Source organism: Artemia franciscana, chromosome 13, assembly GCF_032884065.1.
Source record: "Artemia franciscana chromosome 13, ASM3288406v1, whole genome shotgun sequence".
Lineage (NCBI taxonomy): Eukaryota > Metazoa > Arthropoda > Branchiopoda > Anostraca > Artemiidae > Artemia > Artemia franciscana.
The window spans coordinates 26,076,738-26,101,624 of NC_088875.1; the positions used below are offsets into that span (position 1 = coordinate 26,076,738).

Genomic DNA, 24,887 nt, shown 5'->3' on the forward strand with positions numbered 1-24,887 from the left:
AGGGTCCAATGAGTCCAGGTAGCTTATGAGCGTGGGAACTGGCAATAGTGTAGATAAAAACTGTCAACACTATCTTACATTTGGCGATACTTGACATTTTTTCCAGTGTAATCATAGCAATAATTAGTTTAAATGGTAAAATTAGGGCAGTTCTTAAAAGAAGCTTGAAAAATGTCAAGCGTTGCCAGACTCCAGATGGCGTTGATAGTTTTTTTTTGTCGACTCTAGCGCCAGTTCTCACTTATATAGGTTACCCATACTCTTTGGTATGGTCTGTAAGATAACCAAGCTGAGATAAACGATACAGCGATATTAGGATTTATTTACGGAAAAGGAACACAGCAATATGTAATAAATAGCATGAGAAACCGATAAGATGCAAACATTATATACTAGGCTATTAATTTTATCCAAAAAGAACAACTTCAAGTCCAGGCAGACCAACGCGTCGATTCATTCCGAAAAGCGGAAGAGGACCAATACGAGTTGCTTGAGGCATGAGCACCTAAAACATAAATTTTCAAATTAGTTTTTTTTTTCAGCTGTTAGTACAAATTAACCGTAACTTCATTTCATGCCAAAATAATAAAATGAATGGATCCCTGAATGGTCACTAGACCAAAAAAGAAAACAAAACAAGAATATGGATAACTTTCAACACATAAATGGCAAAAACTCTTAAAGTATGAACCCAAGTAAATATTTAACGCAGGATATGCTCAGGGTCCAGAATAAGTTTCAAGGATCCCAAAAAAATAAAGTAGACAAAATAGGAAAAAAATATATTTAAAATGAAAACGTTAATATTATAAACCAGTTAATATTATATTAATATAATAACATCATAAACCAGTCATTAAAACAAAAAAAAAGTGTTTTTGCAATGCAAAAATATAATAAGAAAACTTTATTTTTTTTAATATTAAGTATGAAACAAAGGTGATTTGGAGTTTATTCAGACACGTACGGTTTTTTTCCATGACATATTCTTAAGGGGTAAAATTAAAACTGTTATCACGTGCAAAATTTGCGTTTCGAACATATTTTAGTATTAGATATACTTTAATATGTAGTAATATATATATATATATATATATATATATATATATATATATATATATATATATATATTGAGACTTGTATGCAGGACTTAACTGTCAACTGTTTATTTGATACACTCACTGTTTCTTCACAGAAAAATTCCAAGTCATAGCGGGATTTAAGAAAATGCTAACATTCGAAGCAAATGACTTTTTCCATGACGTAAGTAAAATTGTCTACCTAATTAGAGTATGAAAGAAAAAAACTTCTGCTTGTAAACTGTTTCGCCGTTTAAGTAAAGACTTAATATAATTCTATAGCATATTAACGATTTTGCTTTTGTCTTAACGTGTAAATGAAGGCCTTCGGAAACGAATATTCGTTTCAAAACCAGATACTACAAAACTGAGGACTTTGTTATTAATTTTTGTGCTTAAAGTCATTTTTATCTTGAGTTAAGATCAAAAAGTTTATATTCTCCAATGTAAAAAAGAAGAAAATATTTGAAAAAAAAGAAGAAGAAAAAAAATAAATCACACGAGTTTCCCTGGTAATACAACCTTCAAAATCTGGATCAAATAAACAAATTATTCAAGGAAGTATCGCCAAATAAAACAATTTCAAATTCAAACAACTCCTTTCTTTCATTAATCATGGAAGGGATTTTTTTTGGACACCTGAAAATGATCTCGTCACGCTCACTAATGGTACTTAGCTGCTTTGTGCTGGCAATGCTGACTAAATCCACTTTTTGGTTGGCCAAGCCATCTTTCACAGTCACTTACATAAAATAAGTTCGATGCCTTATTATATTAGCAAACATTACTACATTTAGGTCCATCTCTTTGGGGAAATAAGGGATGAATTAGTCTTTCGGGGGGGGGGGGGGGGGTTGGAGCAAAAAAATTGTCCTTTTAAGGTAGTGTAAGTATTTTCTATACAACATAGATGCAGAAAATTACTACCTTAGTCAACTGACAGCTAAGTTGGATGTGCCAGCTTAATAAATAATTAACTCAAGAGCAGCACTAAATAACAAAAACATGTTTAGAGAAACAATAAAAATCGAAAAACAAGCGATAAAATACGGAGGGAAAAAAGAGCTGAGACCGTATCATCATGATCATCAATAAATCCAAAAGTAATTCTAGATGTATCATTCGTAAGCCCCCAGACTGATAAGCAATCGTCATCAAAACAAATTTTTCTATTGATTAACAATTCTTGACTTTACGAATGCAGCACAGTGCCGCTGTCCTTAACATAAGCACTGCATATCAGTACACCTGAGGGTGTTTACCATTATTATGAAGATACAGTCTCTAACAAAGCATAGTTTACCTCGTTAGTAGTTTTAAATGATTTCTGAGACTTCCCTTTTAAGAAAAAAGGGCCTATTTGAAAAGACGGCAGCTTAAAGTAGTTAGCATCTATTTTAATCCCTTATGATAATCTTTAAAATAGAGCTGTTTTAACGACCCGATGTGGTAAAGGCAAGGCGCTTTGCGTTGGCTTTTGCTGAAATGCTTCAATTGACTCCCAGAAGCAGGAGCTGTTCCTCTATCCGTCCCCGCAACCCATAAAGGAGTTTCAAAAAAGAAAGAAGAAGAGGTCGCCTATTTTACTCCAAGTAATTACTGAAGAAAACGTAAGGAGCATTATAACTTTCATTCTTTTTTTTAGCGTGTATGTTTTTTTCTCTCCTTTTTGTATCTTGTTTTTTTTCGTTTCTTTCTCCCTGCACTCCCGGTCATAGGGTCCTGGGGGGTATTTGCTGTAGATTGTTTTGCTGACATGTCAGTATCGTATGATGTTTGTTGTGCGTTTCTTTTCGTTGGAATAATAAGTCTTATCTTTTTCAAATGTTTACGTTTAACTCTATTCTAATTGTTTTGGTTTATTTCAAATTATTTTACCTTACTATTAAACAATTTTGGCGTATTCTGATACACAATTTATCATTTTTTATTTATTTATTTGTCACTGACCAAGGAACTCTTTCTTATTGTACCTTACTAGTTTTATGCATTTTTACAACTTTTTTCGTATTTATTCTAATTTTTCTCATTGAACTTTATCTGTTTGCTTATGAAAGGAGTTTTGAGACCAAGGTTTTCTTACTTAATTTCACAAAAGCCACTAAAGGTATGTCTTATTTGGTTAATAATTTGGAGGGATAGCTTTTATATTCAAATATTGCCACTGAATCCTAAAACTTATGAAAAAAAAAACTCGGACAAGTATGTTCGTATACTCACCACAACATCTTACATGATATTCTGAGTTTCATTACATTGTTTCATAATGACACGAAAGCTTTGAAACACCCCCATACACAGAGAAAATTTGATTACTTCTCATAATAGTGACTTCAGGTAAGGATAGACAAAATTTAGTTTTTAGACAAAATTTAAACACATTTAGACACAATTTAGGTATTTGTTCGAATTAAAGTAAATCAAACGCAATTTCTTTTTCTGTTTTTCCTCTTAAAATCTTACTAAGTCTTATCCATCTATTATTTAAGCATGTACCTGGATTAGAGCTGTTCCTAGGGTTGATGACGCCCGGGGCAAAATTAATTATAACGGAGCAAAATTAATTATTTGCTCGTATTTGAGTCTCACGTCTCAAATATGATCAAATATAATCGTGGCTACAAGTTCTCCTTCCAGCCACGGCGCTTGGGGCAGCTTCCCCTGATGCCAACCCCCCCCCCCCCTCCTTTGAGGAACTCTGATCAGGATTTTGTTCATGGTTCATAAGAATCATTAGGAAAAATACAGCTTGTTTCAGCTATCTGACAGACAATAAGTTTCGATCACCCCCCCCCCCCGAAAAAAATTCTTGTGTAAAACGCTACCCCCCAAAAAAACTTGGATACGGCCATGATCTTGGCTGAATTAAGGATCATAAAGTGACCATTGCAACAGAACTAAGATATGTTCAGTAGCAAAACAAATATTGAGCATATTTCACTATAAAAAGTAACACTTTTACTGCGATAGGATTAATGCTTACTTTGTTAATTCCATGAACAATGCCATTCTCTGCCATCTTATCACAATTCATAAGTTTTGCGCCACCTACATATCTTGTTCCATCGATAGCGCTATTGAGACTAACGGAGCTCCCATTTAATGTTCTCTTTCTAACTGGCAAGCTAAAACCAGTCACCTCTATGCTGGAGCAACATACGGTTTCTGTAAAAAGAAAAACAAAATATAGCTACAAAGGAAAAGAGCCTGTCACATTACAATAATGACTGATAAAACGAACAAGACTTGGAGGGTACTTTGATATAATTGAAATTCACATTCCCCAAAGGACTTAGTTCATTTTGGTTCCTTAAACCCATTCGGCCCGCAGCGTGTATTTTCTCTGAATAGTTCTGAAACACATCGTTAAATCATTTATTTACCATGGTCATCAAGGTAGTGGAAACGCCAAAGAGATGATCAAGCTCCCATGGACTTTGGCACTTTGTACCGACTACGAATGTCTAGTCACTATTAAAGGCCAACAAAGATACCCCAGAATAAAGCTAATAGGTTTTATCTTGTAAAACGTAGGAATATAATAAACGCTACTAAACTTCACGAAATCTTAATCCCAATAAGTTTGCTCTTTCTTTTAATAATAATTACCCCAACAATAACAAAGATAAATCAATAATTATTCAAATAAATAAATTTAAACATAAAACGAAACATAAGAATCTGTCTATACGTTTTAACAGAAACTTCTGAAAACACCCCAGGCACCAATCTCACTTCCACTTAGGGATTGGAAATCCAGGTTAAGCACTAAAATAAATAATAAAAAAACAAAGGCAAAATATAAACAAATGAGAAAACAAGACAGATAAAATGAGGAAAAATGACAGAGGAGAGAGAGCGAGAGATATTCGAGAGCTTTGGAGGAAACTAATCGAAGAGGCCGGGACTAAGTTGGATTGCGGAACTCGTAAAAATTGTCAAGACCGAAATTAGCCGAAGTACACGTCAACAGTTTTTACCTCAAGAACTTCACCAATTGCAAAAGTTGCATTTAAGACTCGTTAATCCTTAGAATTATCTTCCTTTTTCAGGATAGAAATCACATTCAACACAAAGTGCTAACTAACCTGGAAGGATATGGTTCTTAAGAACAGGTAAGGCTTTTTCAGGTTCTTTCATCATTTCCGAAAGAGTTTCTTCAGGAAGCTGATAGAAAGCTTGATTTTGAGGCGCAAATACAGTGAAACTCTCTTCCTTATCCTTCAAAGTTTCGGTGAGGTTTGTCAACTAGGGGGAAAAATAAATTAGTTAGATTATATCGAAAAAATTTTCAACCTTAAACAATGTTTGAAGAAAAAAAGCATATAAAGAAGTTTTAGTACATAGATTACATAAAAAAACTAGTTTTTTTAACTGAAAGTAAGGAGCGACATTAAAACTTAAAACGAACAGAAATTACTTCGTATATAAAAGAGGCTGCTTCCTCATCAACGCCCCGCTCTTTACGCTAAAGTTTGACTCTTTCTCTCAATTCTTCTTTTTAAAACAGTAAAAAACTTTAGCGTAAAGAGCGGGGCGTTGATGAGGAAGCAGCCTCTTTTATATACGAAGTAATTTCTGTTCGTTTTAAGTTTTAATGTCGCTCCTTACTTTCAGTTAAAAAACTAGTTTTTTTTATGTAATTTCTGAACGTTTTTGAATTAATGCATGTTTGATTTTGACTCTCCACACATAAATTATTCAAATGAAATTTGCATATTAATTCTTTTTTTGGCTAAATGGCTTTCTCTTAGTTTTGATCACGATTTTGAGAAATAAGGGATGGGGAAGGAGGCCTAGTTGCCATGCAATTTTTCGGTTACATAAAAAGGCAACCATAAATTTTAATTTTTAACGATTTTTTTTATTAGTAAAAAATATACGTAACTTAAGAAGTAACTTACGTAACAAACTTTTATATTCTTTAATTTGTATTATGTATATGAGGGGGTTTGTACCCTCGTTAATACCTCGTTCTTTACAATAAATCGTAAGTTTTCTCCCAATTCTTTAAGAATGACCCCTGAACCAAAAAGGCCGTATAATAAATAGTTGAAATTACTAAAAATACTTTAGCATAAAGAGCAAGGTATTTATCTCCTCCTAAATACCTCGCTCTTTATGCTAAAGTATTTTTAGAACCCCTCATATGCGTAATAATCTCAGTTCGTTTTAAGTTTCAATGCTACTTCTTCCTTTCATTTGAAAAAACGTTTTCATGTTTATTTTTCATTGTATGGTTATAGAAATGCTAGAGAATCCTGCGCCCTTTTCATTGAATTTTTCTTCCCCCATGACAGATTCCTCCAAGGAAAGATCTTCCAACATAGCCCCCTTACCTCAGCCCCACCCCCAAACAAAATAAAATCCCCCTGAAAACGTCTGTACACTTCCCAATAACCATTACTATATGTAAACACTGGTCAAAGTTTGTAACTTGCAGCCCCTCCCCCAGGGATTGTGGGGAAGTAAGTCATCCCCAAAGACATAGTTATTATGGTTTTCGACGATGCTGAACAAAATAGCTATCTCAAAATTTTGATCCGTTGACTTCGGGAAAAAAATGAGCGTGGGAGGGGGCCTAGACGCCCTCCAATTTTTTTGGTCACTAAAAAGGGCACTAGAACTTTTCATTTCCGTTAGAATGAGCCCTCTTGCGACATTCTAGGACCACTTGGTCGATACGATGACCCCTGGGGAAAAAAACAAATAAACACGCACCCGTGATTTTTCTTCTGGAAAAAAATACAAAATTCCACATTTTTGTAGATAGGAGCTTGAAACTTCTACAGTAGGGTTCTCTGATACGCTGAATCTGATGGTGTCATTTTCGTTAAGATCCTGCAACTTTTAGGGGGTGTTTCCCCCTATTTTCCTAAATAAGGCAAATTTTCTCAGGCTCGTAACTTTTGATGGGTATGACTAAACTTGATGAAACTTAAATATTTAAGATCAGCATTAAAATGCGATTCTTTTGATGTAGCTATTGATATCAAAATTCAATTTTTTAGAGTTTTGGTTACTATTGAGCCGGGTCGCTCCTTACTACAGTTCGTTACCACGGACTGTTTGACTATCTCCAACTTGCGTCTTGACTTATAGGATCATAGAAGTTTTCCTCTGACAAACCGGATTCTTAAAACAGCATTGACAGTTACCAGTAGATTAACGAAGGCTATAAGACTGGATTAGCGAATTGCGACCTGTGGAAAAACAAAGTTTACAAGCCCCACTCACGACTGAGCAAATTAACATTCCAAATTTACGATATTCTTTTCGAGCATAGTTGTCAATCAAGATTGCAATTTTAAAATTCGGTTTGTCAGTGGAAAAGGCCTCATATCGTACTATTCAAACCCAAATGGCGTATATAACATCTTTCTGGAAATAAGTCACAAAGTTAAACAAGTGATGAAAAAAACTTCTTAGTGCATCAACAATAGGCTAACTTAATTTCTCTCTTATATTTATAAGTAAAGCTGTGCTCTTGATTAAGATTGCTAGAAGAAAACTGATCCCATGAAAAAAGCAAGAGCGCTATTTTCAAACTCCTTTAAAATCAAGAAAAATCAAGAAAAAAAAAAATCAAGAAGCTTTTTGGTTTATGACAATATGATATTCATCTTCAATTAATAGAACAAAGGCAACATTGTTAACATTAGGAAGTGATTGCTCTGAAAAGATAAGACGAAGAAACAAATACAAAAATTTAACTTTTATCAGTGCGAAATAATATACACAATCTTTTATTCAGATCGCGCTGCACTAAGAGCTATGGATTGCTTAAATCCAAGTTTTCTTGGTTAAAACCAATTTTGTTTTTAATATTTTCCATGACAAGTAATTTTATTCAGATTTTCAAAATCTCTTTCAAATTTCCGCTGCATTAAAACCTAACGATTGTTCAAATCGAAGCATTATTTCGTCTATTCCCCCCCTCCTGCTTTGGGCCCGTCTAGTCAATCACCGTCAAAATTCTTTGCATGACTACAATTATCAACCAGGTCCAGCATGTCAGACAAATGTGAAAACTACATTTGATGGAGTTTTGATTTTAGATATTCACATTAAAACCTAAAAAATATTAAGAATTTATCAAAATATTCCCTGAATGATCAAAACTCAGGAGTAAAAAAAATACACCACATCTGTTATACACGAAGTCAAAGGTGGGGGATGATCGAACTAGAAAGATGCTGAGGGACACGAATCCGTGACACTGATTTTTAGGTGTTCAATGAGAGATTAAAAGTTCTTGCATGAGTGGTCGCAAAAAGTTGCAATATAACCACTCTTTGGTAGGTATGCACTTAATGTACTCAGATTTCTTAAATCGATATTACATTGTTTCCCCAATGTTTGTTTGTATTCTTATTTTTCTATATTTAATATTATTTTCTGTGTTTTATTTTATTTTCTGTGTTTTATTTTATTTTTGTTACTTTGTTATAATGTTAGTGGGTCAAAAATAAATTACTAGTGCTGTTATAGCCTTGATCAGGAAACCTTCAGGAACAAATTTCATGACAGTAAAACACCATTTATGAAATATATACTTCTTTGTTTAAGATTTGAGATACTTATGCTGCAATGTTAATAATGTTTGACGATTATGGGAATCAAAAGAAAGTAACACTGTGAAATATAAACTGCATAAGAATGGAAAAAAGACAAAAAGAAATGTTTGCTTCATCGACATTGGAATATGAACGTAGTCAAGTGACGACCAATCATTGATGATTGGGTGGGATTTAAAAAGCAGAAAAAACTAGCACAGCATAATAGAAAAGAGTAGAGAACGACTGGTCATGTCTTGATTACTAGGTATGCAGAAAACCTTTAAAGATAAATATCAAATACTGTAAAACTGGTAACGATAGAAATGAAGAAATGATTAAATATAATTGAACAAGAAGAAACATTGAAGCAAAAAAGATGTAAGCAACTAGTTGAGCATTTTTTTTTCTATTTTCTCATTATTTGTCCAACAGTTGCCACTGATGGGGCGTCCTTAAGGGACACTACATTTTTGCTCCCTTTTTGTGTGAATTCTTATAACCATAAATTTAAATATATGCCGCAAAACACACCAATTAGATACATTTGGACCGCAGACTTAGCAAAGTATTAACACCGTTCTTTGCAGAAAATGAAAATAAAATGAAACTTTGAATTTAAAGATGTCAACTCCAGTAAGCCGATATTTACTAGAACCAATCAAATTCAAAGAACATCCAGAAAAATATGTCTAATTATATGTAAAAGAATTTAATTACTATTAAAATAGGATAAAAGAATGAAGCAGTAGTTAATTTTCTCTTGGAATTACACGTCGTTTTTTTTACAATTGAAATTGATATTTGCTGTAACAATTTTTTATGAAATAAATTTCATATTAAAAACTATCTTTAACTGTCAGTAAAAGAACTAATTAAGGGCAATAATAACCTTTTTTATTATGTAACAAAGCCTTTATAAATTTAGAGTACTAAAATTCCACTGACAAACAAATAAGAGCATATAAAGATAATGAGCGAAAAAAAGAAGCTATACTACCTCCAAAAGCTGTTTGAAAACCGAGTATGAGCTGTCAGTCATAATAACTTCCCAGACGGAGTCAACAGATTTTGGCAATAATGAACTGACTCGATGAATTACACCACCACAGACAGGAATGTCATACGTTTCAAGGCCCACACACTGAATAGTGGCACGTTTCGTACTGCCCAGTATATTCAAGAATGACTAAAAAAAAGAATTAATTTTGATTCCCAGCCACTTCTGAATTGTTGCGTATTTAGAGCACGCCAACTTTTGAAATCAAGTTAAGAGTTTATGTTTGATTTGTTTTGAAGCAAAATGTTTGATTTGAAGTTTAAAAGGGAACTAGGTTTTGGTTGCCCAGACAAAGTGAAGCATTGCAGCAAACCTTTGTCTGATTTGGCAACAAAAGTGTGTTGCGAGCAACACTTTTGTCAGGAATCTAAGGAATTAAAAAAAAAAAAAAATATATTATTTTGACTTTGCAGCCAATTGAACCTTAAATGTATATTTGTCACGTACCCTTTAATTAATTGGAAACCAAGTATTGACTTTGCACTCAGTTGAATCTTAAATGTATATATGTAACATACCCTTAAATGTACAGGAAACAAATTGACAAAAGTTTCTTACTCTTCGCAGGAGGAGCCACATGAAAAAATTCAAAAATATTATATTGACTTTGCAGCTGGTTTAACTTATCATTTCGTACCAACCCCTCAAAATTTTGAAACTCCTTCATTGTGATGCATTTTATTTATATTATCTGCGTCTTAGTCTCAAATGCATATCAGGAACCAACAACAGGTACACTAACTAGGAAAATTTGCAAGCCCCATATCGAAAAAGATAACCATGGTCTAGCAGCCGATCCATAGCAGACATCAAACCAATTTTTTTGTACCCTCACATGCATCTGAAGTAGCATATGGGTACATTAACTAGCAAAAAATGGAAACCCCTAATCAAAAAGATGATGAAGGCATATAAACCAATTGTCACTTACAAACCCATCCCTTGACTTAAAATTTGAACAAGAATTTTTTTTTCTAATAGGTAATACAACATGAAAGTCGTCGACTCCTTAAAAGTTTTTAGATGGTATACCGCATGCACGAATTTTCGTACGAAAAATCTGATGTTATCCTCTTGGATCAGCTCATCAGGAACTACTAATCAGCATTGAAAAAAAAATCCATCTGTTTTAGGTCAAAAGTTTATTGTCTTGCCGTGTCTTACTCCAATTGGCCATGGCTATCCAGTTTTTCATCACCTTTACCAAGTTGATCTTGATCCAGCTTCTTAATATCACAACTTCGAAAGGAGCAAATGAAAGGCTACTATTATTGTGTCAATGGAGCCAGGTAACCGTCGCACATCTTAAGCACTTTTCAATTTTATTCCAAATTCGATTTCAAACTGGTGTCTGCCTGCTTGCCTTCTAGAAGGGAACTTTCCAGTCGAAAGCAAAAACATGGATCGGTGGAACAGAAGCTTGGCTCCCCGACTTAGACCATAATAACCGACTTGAATTAACACTAGATGCTCTGACTCCTTTTTGGTTTCAGCCAAGAATTTTAAGCAGCTTTCCAAAATGTAATTCGGCCTGAGATCAAGATTTTCCATAAAAATTGCGGAGGTTAGACCCTTACCACTTCCTAGCAACAAGCTGAAATCGGCGGACTAGAAAAAAAGGATAAAGCCAAAGTGTTGCTCTTGCAACAAAATCCAAAAGGGCTATAAGCCCAGACACACTTCAGCGTCTTTATTTGTAGATATGCTCATACCCGTAGATTTTATCAATAAATTCGAAAAATTCAGGGTACAAGTTCCCTCATATTCCTTATACATTTCCTAATTCATATTTTATCATCATCATTTATTATCGCACTGCTATTAGATGGAGAGACATGCACTGCAGTTGAGCAGAGCCAAATCTTTACAGTTTTCTTTTGAACATCTATTCAAATTAAAAGTCCATAACAGAATTTAAGTAATGACTAGAATCTTCCTACAGCAGGTAGACATCTAACCTTTTTTTTTATTTTATGATAAATTAAGTTTTTGCAATTACCACAATTTCCAGACTACACTCTTTTACAGTAAAAATAATACTATTTTTATGCATAAAAAATATGATACTTTGCTAATTACGTAATTTTAGTTACACCCACAAAGAGTTTTAAGAATAATTTTAACAATTATAAAGACAATATAACCACAAATAAAACCACAATAATAAAACCATGACACAAACGACAAAAATCATGACAGTATTAAAGAAATAATTAATAATAACTGATTTTAACCCACTATTACTATTTTATCCGTATCAACAACAAAAATAATTTTAATTCTTCAAGCTAGGTTTTACCTCAAACTGACTTATCTGGGTCCTTAGCCCAGGTCCTTCAATGGTAGACAGAACATCCCCATTTCTCAATGCTGTTGCCTTCAGTTGAGGTTGTGCAATGTGATTGTAAATGACATTAAGCAGGTTTTCAGTTCTTTTGGGATCTTCAGTTTGCTCTTCAAGGAACTTCTTAATTGCAAGATTGTCTGGTACGAAAAGCGTGAAGTTTGTTAACTTTTCCAACGTGCTGCGCAAATTCAGACTTTTTCCATCTTGGTCAACAGCTTGGTCCAGAAGATTTAAGAACTCCGTCATATTTCTTTCTTCCAACACTTGGATAACACTTTTTGCTAAATAAAATAAGATGAATAGCCGTGAGGTAAATATATTTTGAATTTCATATATTTACTGACTATAAACTGAATAACTCAAAAGGTATTATATGACATATATATTTGCAGAAAGAAGAAAAAATAAGATATATTTGGACTTATTTACTGTTGTTAAGGACCTGTTGTCCGCACAAGAAAGGATTTTTTAGGCATCCGAGATGCGAGGACAATCTAAAACCATCAACTATAGTTTATATAGATGTTGTTTCACTTGAGCCTTAGAATATATGTTGATAAGAAACTTGAAAAAAAAATTGTTTCCCAATAATCTGAAATCTTATATGTCGGATACGTCCTTTAGTTAAGAACGAGGCATTCTTTTTAAAACAAATACGAGGAATCTTCTATTATATGTCATGAACAAAAGTTACAAGCCAGTCAGAATCAATTTAATTTTGACAATTCAGGTTTTATGGCGATGAAAATCAAAGTTTAACAAATGTCAACGACTAAATTATTGGTAATAAAATAAAATCAAGTAAGAGAAAGAAAGACAGAGAGAGAGAAAGAGAAAGGGAAAGAAAAAAGAGAAGGGGCCATAAAAGATCGATTGGCAATCGAAGAATTTCAATTTTTTTTTTTAACTGACCCTTTGGACGAAAATTGATGTCTAGTGGCACAGAATAGAAGGAAATGCCTATTTGCTGTGACGCCAGCTCTTTTGTTATTTAAAATGACACTACAAATGGCAATTTCAAATGTCATCTCTCAATAATCTGTGACCGCTGCTTCGATACACTCATCCCTGCAAAAAAAAAAGAAAAAAAAAGGAAAGGACACATCAGTGCTTCTCACATGAAAAAGCTATTTTCCTTGTTATTCAATACGGACAAGTTTAATCCTTCTATCTGGAATTTTTTACCGTGTTCATTCTATTGGTAGAGCTTTCATTACAAGTTTTGATCCGGCACAATTTTTGAGGGATTTCAGGCTTCCTTTCGAAATTCATATGAATGCATTCTTGCAATGAATTTTTGCAAATATGATTAGCCGAAATAGCAGATGATTCCTGAACCAGCTTCAAATGTCGACTCTCCCTCACTTTACAGTTTTTTTTCCGAAACGCATTTTTTAAACTTTCGGTTACTATGGGCCGTGAATCGCACTTAACCAGGTTGCAGCCGGAGCCTCAACCGTGAGAAAAGCAGCATTGACATTGAAAATAAATTTAAGGGCGTATCTAAAGAATTTGACAAGGTTTCAATTTGGTATATAGGACATACAGCTATTTGAGAAAGTTCATGAGCTAGAAGCACAGAAACATGTTTTGTTACAATCATAAGGTAGTGGTGTCCCAATATCTTATGAAGAAATACACCTCAGCTCAAATACCATTTATGGATTAACACCCGATAAAAAAAATCTCACAACTCATTTAAGAAACTTTTAACTTTTTTATTATTTATTTTTTTTTAGACACGATTAAATGAATCAAGCATTAGATGGCTTCAATAAATTTTCATCTTTAAAAAGTGCGTATTTTAAAATACACTCAAGAAGGCTGGTGATTCCCTTATCCCTTTCAACAGAAGCCTTATTTCTAGAAAAAGAAAATACATTCAGAAGGACATACCAGTTTCTGGCATAAGGACAGAGTCGATCTCATGTATAATTCCATTGGTTCCAATAACATCTGCACGGAGTATTGGATTCCCATCGACAGTCAGTACGTTATCTTTACGCTCTAATAAGACATGAGACATTGCATTTGTGCGGGTCCTTGCCCGTGCTTGTACAGCAGTACTGCAGATCACATTTGGAAGCAGATGTTGTTTAAGAATACCTATAAAAAGGGGAAGTGATTAGTGAATATGACAACAGTTCTCTTAGTAGCTGAGATATTAGCAGCTGAATACTAGCAGCTGATAGCCTGATAACATGACACCATATTTCCAATTTATAGAATCTTTTTTCATGGCTCCCAAGCTATGTTGCAAAAAATTCCCTTATACAAATTTTCACTGGAAGAGCAAACAAATAGATCAGAGTAATCATTGGGGTGTACACCACATATAGGCAACGCCTGTGCTGATCGATTTGAATCTTATGGGGATATTTGACGACTTCGAATTTGAGTGATAAGGGAGGCTTGTATTCTCCAAGGATATGTTTCTTGAATTATAGCGGCTTCAAAATTGCATTAGGAATTTTAATGTGTGATAATTTCTGGCTCTGATCGAGCTGAAATTTTAAAAGAAAGTAGCCTCTATCAAGGAGATCTAGGAGGAGGGGCTCAAAATAGTCTAAAATATAATTGGCTTAGTTCGTGAATAAATATAGCTATGCCATAACGTAGAAATGTATCTACAAGGGCCAACCGTAAGACACTAAGAGCACTAGTGTTACCTGAGCTAAGTAAGTGTTAACTTCAAGGACCGAAAGCCCGGAGCACCATATGCACCGATTGGAGATGTCTTGATATATCTTTACATTTCTCCTTACCTGTTGTTTATGTTCAAGTTATGATTAAAACAACGGTTTCAAATCCAAGGAAGAAATTCCCAAAATTGCGGCAAACTTAGTTCTTGGCAATTTCGCTGTGGTAATTCGAAAGATGTTCGTTACACGGAATAAACTTTACGGGATAAAAAAAGAAGATAAATGATTTTTGAGCTCGTAGATTTTTCACTAGAAACCGGTTTTTGTAAAAGAGAAGTTCCTTTTTTAAGACTTCCCTGGTACGGCAACACTACTTTAAAATCAAAAACCCTATTTTCCTGCAGATTAAATTAATCGATCCAACAAGGTCCTATTCTGGAGCAAATATTTATAATTCATAGATATTTTCAGTCCAAAATGAATCGATGCATCCATTTTAATGTGTTAAGTTTTGATGGCCGTGCTTCAATCCCGTATTCTGCATCGTTTTTCCTTCGACCCCTCCCCCTCCTCTCTCAAAAAGATATCTTGGTTGAAAACTTAAGAATTATCCGGAGAAAATCCCATTGAAGACTAATTTACCTAGAAATCCCCGAGATATATAAACTTACTGTCAACGCATCCTTTTCCTGACAGAATTTTCTCTCTCTCCGTTGCTGTGAGTTTCTCAAACGCTTCATTGGTAGGGGCGAATAGGGTTACTTGTCCAGGTTTCTCTAGAGTGTCAGTCATTCCTGCGTCTTCCATAACTAAAAAAAAAGAAGGAAGACACTATAGACATATGCGAATTGTCATTATTGGAGAACGAGACAAGAGAGTAAAAGGCAATGCACGATAAATCTGTCTTAAAATTTGCTAATGAACGAACGAAATATTTAAAAACAATAAACTGCAAAGTGATGCTAACATCTTAGCGATAAAATATGGCGATACCGCATTTATAAACGTTTATTTCCCCTGTAATAGAAAAACTATGCAGTCATTGTTTCGTTTTTCACAAGCCTGTTTCACTAAAGATCTTCTATTTGCTTATATTCACAACTGTGATGGTCTTACCTCCAACCTTGATCATGTAGTTGTGTCAGATTCAACGCCTACGAACACTACTTAGCGACCTTGCAAAACAAAATACCAAATGGGTTCTCGCCGGCGACCTGAATAGTAACTTATTATCTAATTCTGACCGATCGAAAATTTTTCTCGGTTCACTTCCAGGAGGGTTCCATCTGGCTAACAAAGTTCTTCTATTTACTTATAATTCAAGATCGTGGTGGTCTTATTTCCAACTTCGATTATATAATTGTGTCAGGTTCAACTCTACTTTCATCAATCGTTCATGTGGACGACTCTAAAATTGACGACGACCATTTGCCAATCACATGCCAACTACCTCTCTCCATGGCAAGATCTGTGCGCCAAAACTCTCCCAAGTGGTTCTCAATGATAAATTGGAAAAATACCAATGTTCCCCTTTATGAATTGACATTGTCCCAGCTGTTATCATCTATTACAGAGCCATTCCACTTACTGCAAATGTTTGTATATACAACTTCACCTTGGATAGATATCAACTCGTATTATCAGCAATTAGTGTTCTGTCTCAAGTCTGCTGCAAAAAAGCTGTCCCCTCTGAGCGCGTGCGAACGGTTTCTCTCAATCCATTATGGAAGGCTGATCTTAAAGATGGCTAAACAAAAAGCTAAGTTCTTGCACAGCATGTGGATAGCCTGTGATCGTCCTCCATCTGGCTCAGTCCATCAAATAAAGCAGAAAACCAAACGAGAGTACAAGTATTCCCTGCGTAGAGCGAGACTAAATGCCTGAAGTACTATCACAGTATCACTACTGTGATAGTAGTCACAAGAGTAGTATTAGTGCTCAACTTAATATAACTAGCCATTGCTATATTATTGATATGTCCCTTTGATAGCCATATACTTATACTGAATACATATACTTCTTAAAACTTTCATGTTTAAAATAGAATTTTTAAAGATGAAAATTCAAATCACAATTATTTGCAATAGAAGTAGTAGTTTGAGCAATATTAAAACTGGTAGTACTATTAGCCATTTTGTCCAATCTAGTCGAAACAAACTATATCTTCGAGGATTACTTACCCTCCCCCCTCCCAATTCCCCAGGGGAAGGCCCCCAAGTAATGAAAACTGACCATTGTTTGCATATAGTAATGGTTATTAGGATGCCTACAAACTTTTCAGGGGGAGAAGGATCTTTGCACGGATAAGTTTTTAAGGGGGAAGAAAATTTTCAATGTAGGACGAGGCGAATTTCCCAGTACTATCACAGTAGTAAATGCCTGGTCCACATCTTTATAAACAGCGTAAAATATTCACCTTCAATTAATTCCTTTCTTCGGCTATGGGATATCGTTTTCCATTACAAATATATTTACTTTCATTTAATGTTAATCTCTAAAACAATTATACAAAACTTGTCAATTCAATCCTTCCTATTGGTATCAACTAATCTGAAGTGCTATCCGTGGAATCTGGTGTTATACTCCGAGCTCTTAAGAAAGTGAGTAAGTCTGAGTTTCTCGATAGTGATGGTCTTTGCTTCAAGTATTTTGCTTATGATTGTCCTGAACTACTGAAGCATTTGCAGTTATTGCTTCAGATGTGCTTGGCACAGTCCATTGTGCCAGTTAGTTTTTTGTCCGGTTGTATATAACCCATTGTTAAAGAGGGGTAAGGACCCCAGTGCTTGCTCTAATTACCGTCCTATCACTGTATATTGTTTTGTGAGTAAGCTATTTGAATGTGCTACTACCGGCCTTTAGCTCCAAGTGCAGTTTTACGCCCTTCCAGCTCGGTTTTAGAAAAGGTAGGGGCTGTGGTTAAGCTCACCATATTGTGGGTTGGCCAATGAAACAAGTTATCGCTCGAAAAAGTCCCCTGTATTGTTTCACCGTTGATATATCTAGTGCTTTTGAGAATATAATTAATTTAAATGCTTTGTTTTCCCTAGCAACGTCTGGCATTAAACCTTTCTGTTGTTTCCGTGCTAAAGTATTGGTATGCTAATTCTTCAGTTAGGGTGAAGTGGAATGGTACTGTAGGGGAGCATATTCCTGTTAAAAAGGCGTTAGTCAAGATGCCGTGTTATTTCTGAGTATATTTAAGTACTGTTTTAGCTTCGTGTCTCCGACGTCTTCAACCGTCAATATTTTACAATAATAGATTAGGCATTATTCCCGCTGCTTATACTGATGATGTTATGCTTCTTAGGCGAACAAAACAGAGTCTAATTGCTAACTTTGAACTGCTTTCAGCCGCACTTTCTGCAGCAGGCCTTTCAGTTAATGCTGCCACATATGAGTTTTTGTGTTTTGGGAGTCCTCCAGCAGCCTCGCCTCTTCGCTTAAGTTCTTCAACTATACCATGTTCAGTAAGCATTAAATGAGGCTCTAGGCTTTACCCCCCCCCCCCCCGGAAAATTTTCCCCGTGGAAAATAAAGCGTTACAAATTTGGGAATTTTATTTTAGCTTTTTTTTTCATTTTCCGCAGGGAGAAGGTATTTTGGCACTTATGTATTAAACGCCACTCACTCAAGTTTACGTTGCATAAAAATCAAGAATAAACCAGTTCCTTCGTTAGTTTCTTTCTGCTTAGCGCCAGACAAGACAAAGACAAGTGACAGAATAGATGGGAAATATATAGTTTGGACTATATATTTGCACATAAGGGGGAGGGGTAAATCATTTGGACAGTTTGAAGTCAAAAACCAATTCTTACTTAATAATATGCAGAATAATTGTACCTAAGAAATTTTGCGTGCAGACCCGCTATAATTTATCCCCCCCTCCTAATGTGCAAATATTTAGCCCAAATTTGTCTCTAAAGTAACGAAGAAACTAACGAAGATACCACTTTGTTCTCGAGTTTTACACATCGTAAACTTGAGTGAGTGGCGTATAATACACAAGTACCGGAATTTCTCATGGAGAGAGCCGGATTCCCCGGTATTATTTAAAAACTATCAGAAATTAAATTAAAAAAACAAACAGGTTTTTTCAACTGAATGTAAGGAGCAACATCAAAACTTAAGACGAACAGAAATTACTACGTATTTTAACAGAGATGCCCCTTCAACAAGACCTTGCTCTTTACGCTAAAGTTTTGAGTTTTTGCCCTAATTCTTCGAGAACAATTCCTGAAACACAATGGTCGTTTAATTAGCACAATCAACTTTGTTCTAATATTCTATAAGAAAAACTTTAGCGTAAAGAGCGAGGAAAAGATTTCCATTTTGTTTTGAAAAACGATTTGAAATTAATGCCTTTTTTTTAATCAGTAAGTTTTACCGAAGATGGAAATTTAGGTTGTCATTAGTTAAATCTGGTTTCAAAAGTGGTTAGTAAAATTAGTTATTGGTTTGTTGAAATTCACGAGGCTCACCTCCTCCTCCTGTCAATGCAAAGTGGTACGTGACGCCCCAAGATAAATTTTTTCTTCGTTAATTTTGAGAAAAATAGGAAAAATAAATAATTGGAACGCAGTTCAGCTTCTTAATTGAGATTTCACTTGATTATTAGGGGGTAATTTACCATTTGGAGAAAATGACATAGGTAATAAAGGAAACCAAAATATACATTTACGGAAAAAGGTTCAGTTTTGTTTGAAAACCATAATTCCTTATTAGCTACTGCTTCTTCAAAAGTATAAGTTCAGTTTAGTTTTTTTTAAGTCTATTTTTATTTTTATGTTACCCTCTCTCTTATGCGCCTTTTAGCTCTTCGTAATACACTTATTTAGGAAATCCAAACAAATGACCATTACGAAAAAAGTTAGAAAATGACATAGGTAATAAAGGAAACCAAAATATACATTTACGGAAAAAGGTTCAGTTTTGTTTGAAAACCATAATTCCTTATTAGCTTCTGCTTCTTCAAAAGTATAAGTTCAGTTTAGTTTTTTTTAAGTCTATTTTTATTTTTATGTTACCCTCTCTCTTATGCGCCTTTTAGCTCTTCGTAATCCACTTATTTAGGAAATCCCAACAAATGACCATTACGAAAAAGTTTTAACTAGTTTAAAATTGCCCTTCATGTTTTCACCAATTGTAGAGGTAACAAACACAATATATATCTTTAATTGATAGAGTAAATTTTTGTAGTCGTCAAGATCTTTGAAACTCTTAAAGCTTCTTTTGAGAAGATCCTCAAACTCACGATAAGGATTAGATATCCTTTCCAGATTCTAGTATATAACACTATTCTACTAATAGTAGAATTTACTCTCAGAATTAATAATCCCAGCAAATCAATAATCTGAAGAATATATACAAGGGTACCTGAAGCAAGCATTTCTAAATTATGAAATCAGAGTTAGTTGGTGTTTAATCCTTACAAGAGAATAGTAGTCACAGAGAGTATGCATTTTATTTCTTTTCTGTCTGTTGTCTGACAGGCTATGCTGCTAGAAAACATTCTGGAATGTTTTCTAGAACGTCAACATTCTAGAACGTCCTAGAATTCTAGTTGATTGAAGTTACTTTACCTTTCACAAAAGTGGAAAATCTTGCATCAGATTTCAGAATATCGGCCAAGGTTTTGCTCGCTGGATCCATTTCACCTTCAATAAAGTGTACAACGCCTTCCTTAGTAAACTGGTCAGACTTCATTATTCTTCTGCAATTAGCTGTTTGAACGTACTGAGGGATTCTGTATTCGTTAATGCGAATCTTGGCATCACTATCTTCTGTCTCTATCAGCTAAAAGAAGTAGTGATTATGTGGTTGATTTAAGGAATATTTGAAGTCTTATTGTACCAATTTACGGTAGGAATATGAGGAGGAGGTGGCTATAAATCCTTCAACATAAAAGAATAACATTTAAGATGAACCCGAGTACTATAGTAAAAAAAAAAAATTGACACTTCCACGTGAGAATTACCTTTTATCATTATTTTCTGTTTTTTTTTACAATTTGAACTGGTTTCGGCTGGCAATTCCATCATGGTTGCATCGATGGTTGCGAACCAATAAAGGACAAAACACGGCATATAGCAACCAAAAATTAAAAAATGCGTAAAATTTTATTTTGAAAACAAATTTACAGGAATTTTTTAAAGGAGCCGGAGTAATACGAAAAGAAAATAATTGGAATTACCATTGTTAAGAGCCCTATAAAGGAAAACTTACAGCACCCACCTTGAACAGCAAGGAAGATCACTTTTTTGCATGGGTAGCACTGGGGTGTGCTCTTTTACTCGGTTTATTGTTTTTGTCTTCGTTGCTAGGGGGGCACTGGAACATTATAGAGAGCTAGTCAAGAGTTCATTTAAAAGCTAATTATTATATTACTATATTATATAATTACTATATACAATATAGTAATACTACTACTAATATTATATAATTACTATATTACGTTTTGTAAATTCAACTTGTTAGCGCCATCAGAAAGTGTCATATGCCCAAAAGTTGTACTTTAGGACGTTTCTTCAATGAAAATACACAAAAGGACCGTTTTCCATGAAAAGACTCAAACGAAGATATTTTTCCAAATCTAGGCAGGGGCAAGAAACCAGGAGGGCACTGTCACCCCCTTCAAATGCCACCACTAGAAATAGCACGCAGGTAACATCGTAGATACATCTTAAACTCATTTCAAAATTAATTTTTATATCTAGTCGCTTTCTACAAATTCGGCTTGATAACGACATCATAAAGTGACATACGGCACCCCTTAAGTGTACTTCCCAGTTAAAAAAAAATATGAAAATACTAAACAAGGCCTTTTCTAATGAAAAACTCCAAAAAAAGGCATTTTGAAACTATGCGGATATGGAGGCCCCTGCCCCTAAATTACTGCCACTAAAACTAGCGCGCAGGCAACATCATAGAAAGATGTTTAAAGGCTTAATTCAAATCCGTTGATAATTTAAGGGTACTTATTGTAGATTTGTAGTTTCAAGGAGCATTCAAAGGCCGCATCGAGTGTGACAAAACTTTGAGGTCTAGGTTATTTTATTACCTACACCGCCATAAAGTGCATATAACACCGTAATAAAGCGCTATATGACAACAAAAATGGCAGCCGTCGGTGCCATACCTGGAGTGACAAGAGCTTTAAACGTTCATAAAAGAAACTTGTGCCACTTGTAACGGATTTAGGAATGATAACTATTATTCCAATTAATCTTAATAGTAAGATGCTATTTAGAAAATAAATTTACAAGAATTTTGAAAAAGAGCTTAAAAACTCTTTTGTATTGTATCAGATTAACGACGCTTCTTGACTGCTAAGGTCCCTGCGTCGGTCCTGTAGTGCATTGCTGCAGCATGATTCGATCTCTGGGTCCCGTATTACCAAGCTAAGGTCAAACTCACTGCGCCACCACAGGACTTAAAAACTCTTTGAAAATTGCGTCGGATCAAAACAAAAGGCACGCCATAAGTGTCAGATTAATTGAAAAAACAGAAAGGTTTATCTGCTTAATTAACAAGGGAATTACGGCTTTCTAGCCGAACGTTAAGAAACCACTGCACATAAACCGACTACAGTAATAACCTTACTTTTGAGGATTATGGAAAACTATCACATTACTGAAAATACAAAACAATAAGTATTTTTTATATAATGGGAAATATGAAAAGGATAACAATACAACTGACAGGTCGAAAACCTTAACCCTGAGATTTACAGTCTCCCCCCCCCCTCGGTCATGAGAATGGCATGATCAGCTGATAATGAAATGAATGATGTAGCAATTACAAAGCTTTCCAATAAGCCATCAGCAGATGATAGGCCTTTTTAAGCAGTAAATTAAAAAAAAATTAGGTTTTTCCGGTAAAAATAAAAAGTGAAGATGAACTTAAAACAAACAAATTATTGTTCCACACTTTAAGAAATATATATCTACTACATTGGAACTTCTAAACTGACTCGTAATATTTCCCTAACTTTGGAGAATTCTGAAAAACTAGCACTTCACCGAAAACTAATCATACATGAAGTTTTAAGAAAATTACAATTATATACTAAAATTCACTGATTTTGTAGCCGGTGGCAGACTATTGACAGCCTTTTAAGTTAGTTTTTTTTTATCTTCTGAGGGTACTTATTTTTTGCTCTAATCGTGTTTTGTTGCGTAAGTTTCCAGTAAAGCGTTGATTTTGCATAATACTAAAAGCAGGAAAAAATCACTAGTTGGCTTATTTTCAGTAATTTATAATTATTACACAGGCTGCGAAGGAATAATTGTTGCAAGTTTCAAGTTCGAACTTCGCTCTTTACTTCCAGCTGAAAACTTTGATCTTTAAATTAACTTTAAAAAGAATTGTCAAGGTGTTTACATAAAGACCAAATACACAACACATAGTGGTAACAGACAAAACACCATTTCAGACTGTATTTCATGCTCTTATTTAGCCAAACCCAGAAGAGTCAAGGACTTGTCAGATGTACGATGTGGATCTATTTTGAATTGAGTTCTTGTTCAACAATTAAAAAGCACATTTGCATATTCGCTGCTTCACGATCTTACATTTTGCTGCGAGAGTCTTGTATTTGGCGAAGATCTACCGAAGAAGATCTAGCGAAGATCTGGCGAAGAGGCACCAGTCTGAAACTCAGGCTAGTGTCCTCCTTTTGCTTTCTAAGAGCCCAAGCCCTATTGACGTATGCCTAATAGCATTTTTTAGAGAGGTACATTTGTAGAAAAAATCAAGTTTTATGAGTGATTAAAATTTTATAATCTAAAACGATATTCATTGGGATATATAAGCATTACTTACATTTACTAAAACTTCTGAACCTGTTTGGATTTCATTGGTCATTCCAGGTTTGATATAAAATCTGTTACTGAGAGAGGACCGAAAATTTTCAAATTTAATCGCTATTTTGCGACCCCCCTTTTTATAATCTTTAATACCATTCATTTGAATGAAAACGCTTGTTTACATCTGCATGTCTTTCCAGAGTGACATCTATATAATACTTTTTTATTAAATCCTGTAAGCTCTGGGAAATCAAGTTGAAATGGGAACAAGAAATTAATTACCTCAGAAGCTAGATATTTAACCGTGAATAAAAAAATTAAATTTGTCTTAAATCAAGCAGTTGGATTTGCATGTTACTATGCATCTACATTCACTTGTGTACACCAAGTGGAGATGGGCTTATAAAGGCAAGTATGCGGCTATCATTTTAAACAACATCTTGAGATTTTCATACATCTCTTGCGATATCTTAATTTTTCAACGAATCTGAAAATTGACTTAAATTCTAATAGAGAGACAAACAGTCTAATTCCGCTGTATATGAACTGGTTCGAATTGAAAACCATTTCAACACTATAAACAATTTATTTGACTCACACTTTTAAACATTGAATTTCCAGACAAACTTATTATCAATGTTTTAGAGAAAGTAGCCAATTTTGGTGAATATAACTTCCGGATTTTCATGGATTGATAAGTAAAATGTCTCCTGGAAGTTCTATTTATCTTAATCTACTACTTCTTTTATAACTAAAGAGAAAAAAGATTTGACAGGAAAACTGTAGCTTACCCCGGGCCATTAACATTCCTAGTAATAATAATTAAAAATAGTAATCTAATAGCCATTTGCTCACAAATAACAGCTTTTTTATAAGGTATTATATGTTCTGGTTTAAGAAAATTAGAAAGAGTACTTTTAAAATTTTGAAATCTACTAATAATTTACGTCTAGAAAGCTAGTGTGCTTAACGTTTAAAGTGGAAGATTCATTACAAGGGGGGGGGGGAGAGGGGTTGATGAGGGAAGGGGGAGGTTTAATAGCTTCAATTTCGGTTGTATAGCTAATTTTTCACAATTAATAGTATCAACCCTGGGAAACTACGAATATTGATTGTATTAGATCGGATATGTGTATAAACTATCGCTCACCATTTCGTCCTTGAGGTCTCCAGACATGTAAATACCAGGAATGATATGATCAAGGATATGAGATGAGTAGATTTCCCGGCGTTTGCGTATTATTTCGTTCTCAAGTGGATCTTGGTTTGCATTCTTCAATAATTCCTGAAAAATCAAAATGATTTTGATTGGAATTCCAAATATGGGCAGCTTCTATACCAAATACAAACACAACAAGGGACCTCAGGAAAAAAACAAGAACAATTATGTTAACAC

At 34.4% G+C, this 24,887-nt stretch overlaps 1 protein-coding gene across 1 annotated transcript in view; it reads right to left on the reverse strand.

The window, feature by feature from the left end:
- Positions 1-302: 302 nt before the first annotated feature.
- LOC136034724 (transforming growth factor-beta-induced protein ig-h3-like) overlaps positions 303-24,887 on the reverse strand; it is a 62,771-nt gene continuing 38,186 nt past the window's right edge. The window contains exons 7-15 of the mRNA XM_065716090.1: positions 24,642-24,776; positions 20,267-20,480; positions 15,356-15,493; positions 13,939-14,148; positions 11,995-12,323; positions 9,636-9,824; positions 5,168-5,327; positions 4,063-4,244; positions 303-505 (exon numbers count right to left, since the gene is read on the reverse strand). Of these exons, the coding sequence (XP_065572162.1) occupies positions 407-505; positions 4,063-4,244; positions 5,168-5,327; positions 9,636-9,824; positions 11,995-12,323; positions 13,939-14,148; positions 15,356-15,493; positions 20,267-20,480; positions 24,642-24,776 (1,656 nt within the window). The 3' untranslated portion in view covers positions 303-406. The remainder of the gene's footprint in view (positions 506-4,062; positions 4,245-5,167; positions 5,328-9,635; positions 9,825-11,994; positions 12,324-13,938; positions 14,149-15,355; positions 15,494-20,266; positions 20,481-24,641; positions 24,777-24,887) is intronic.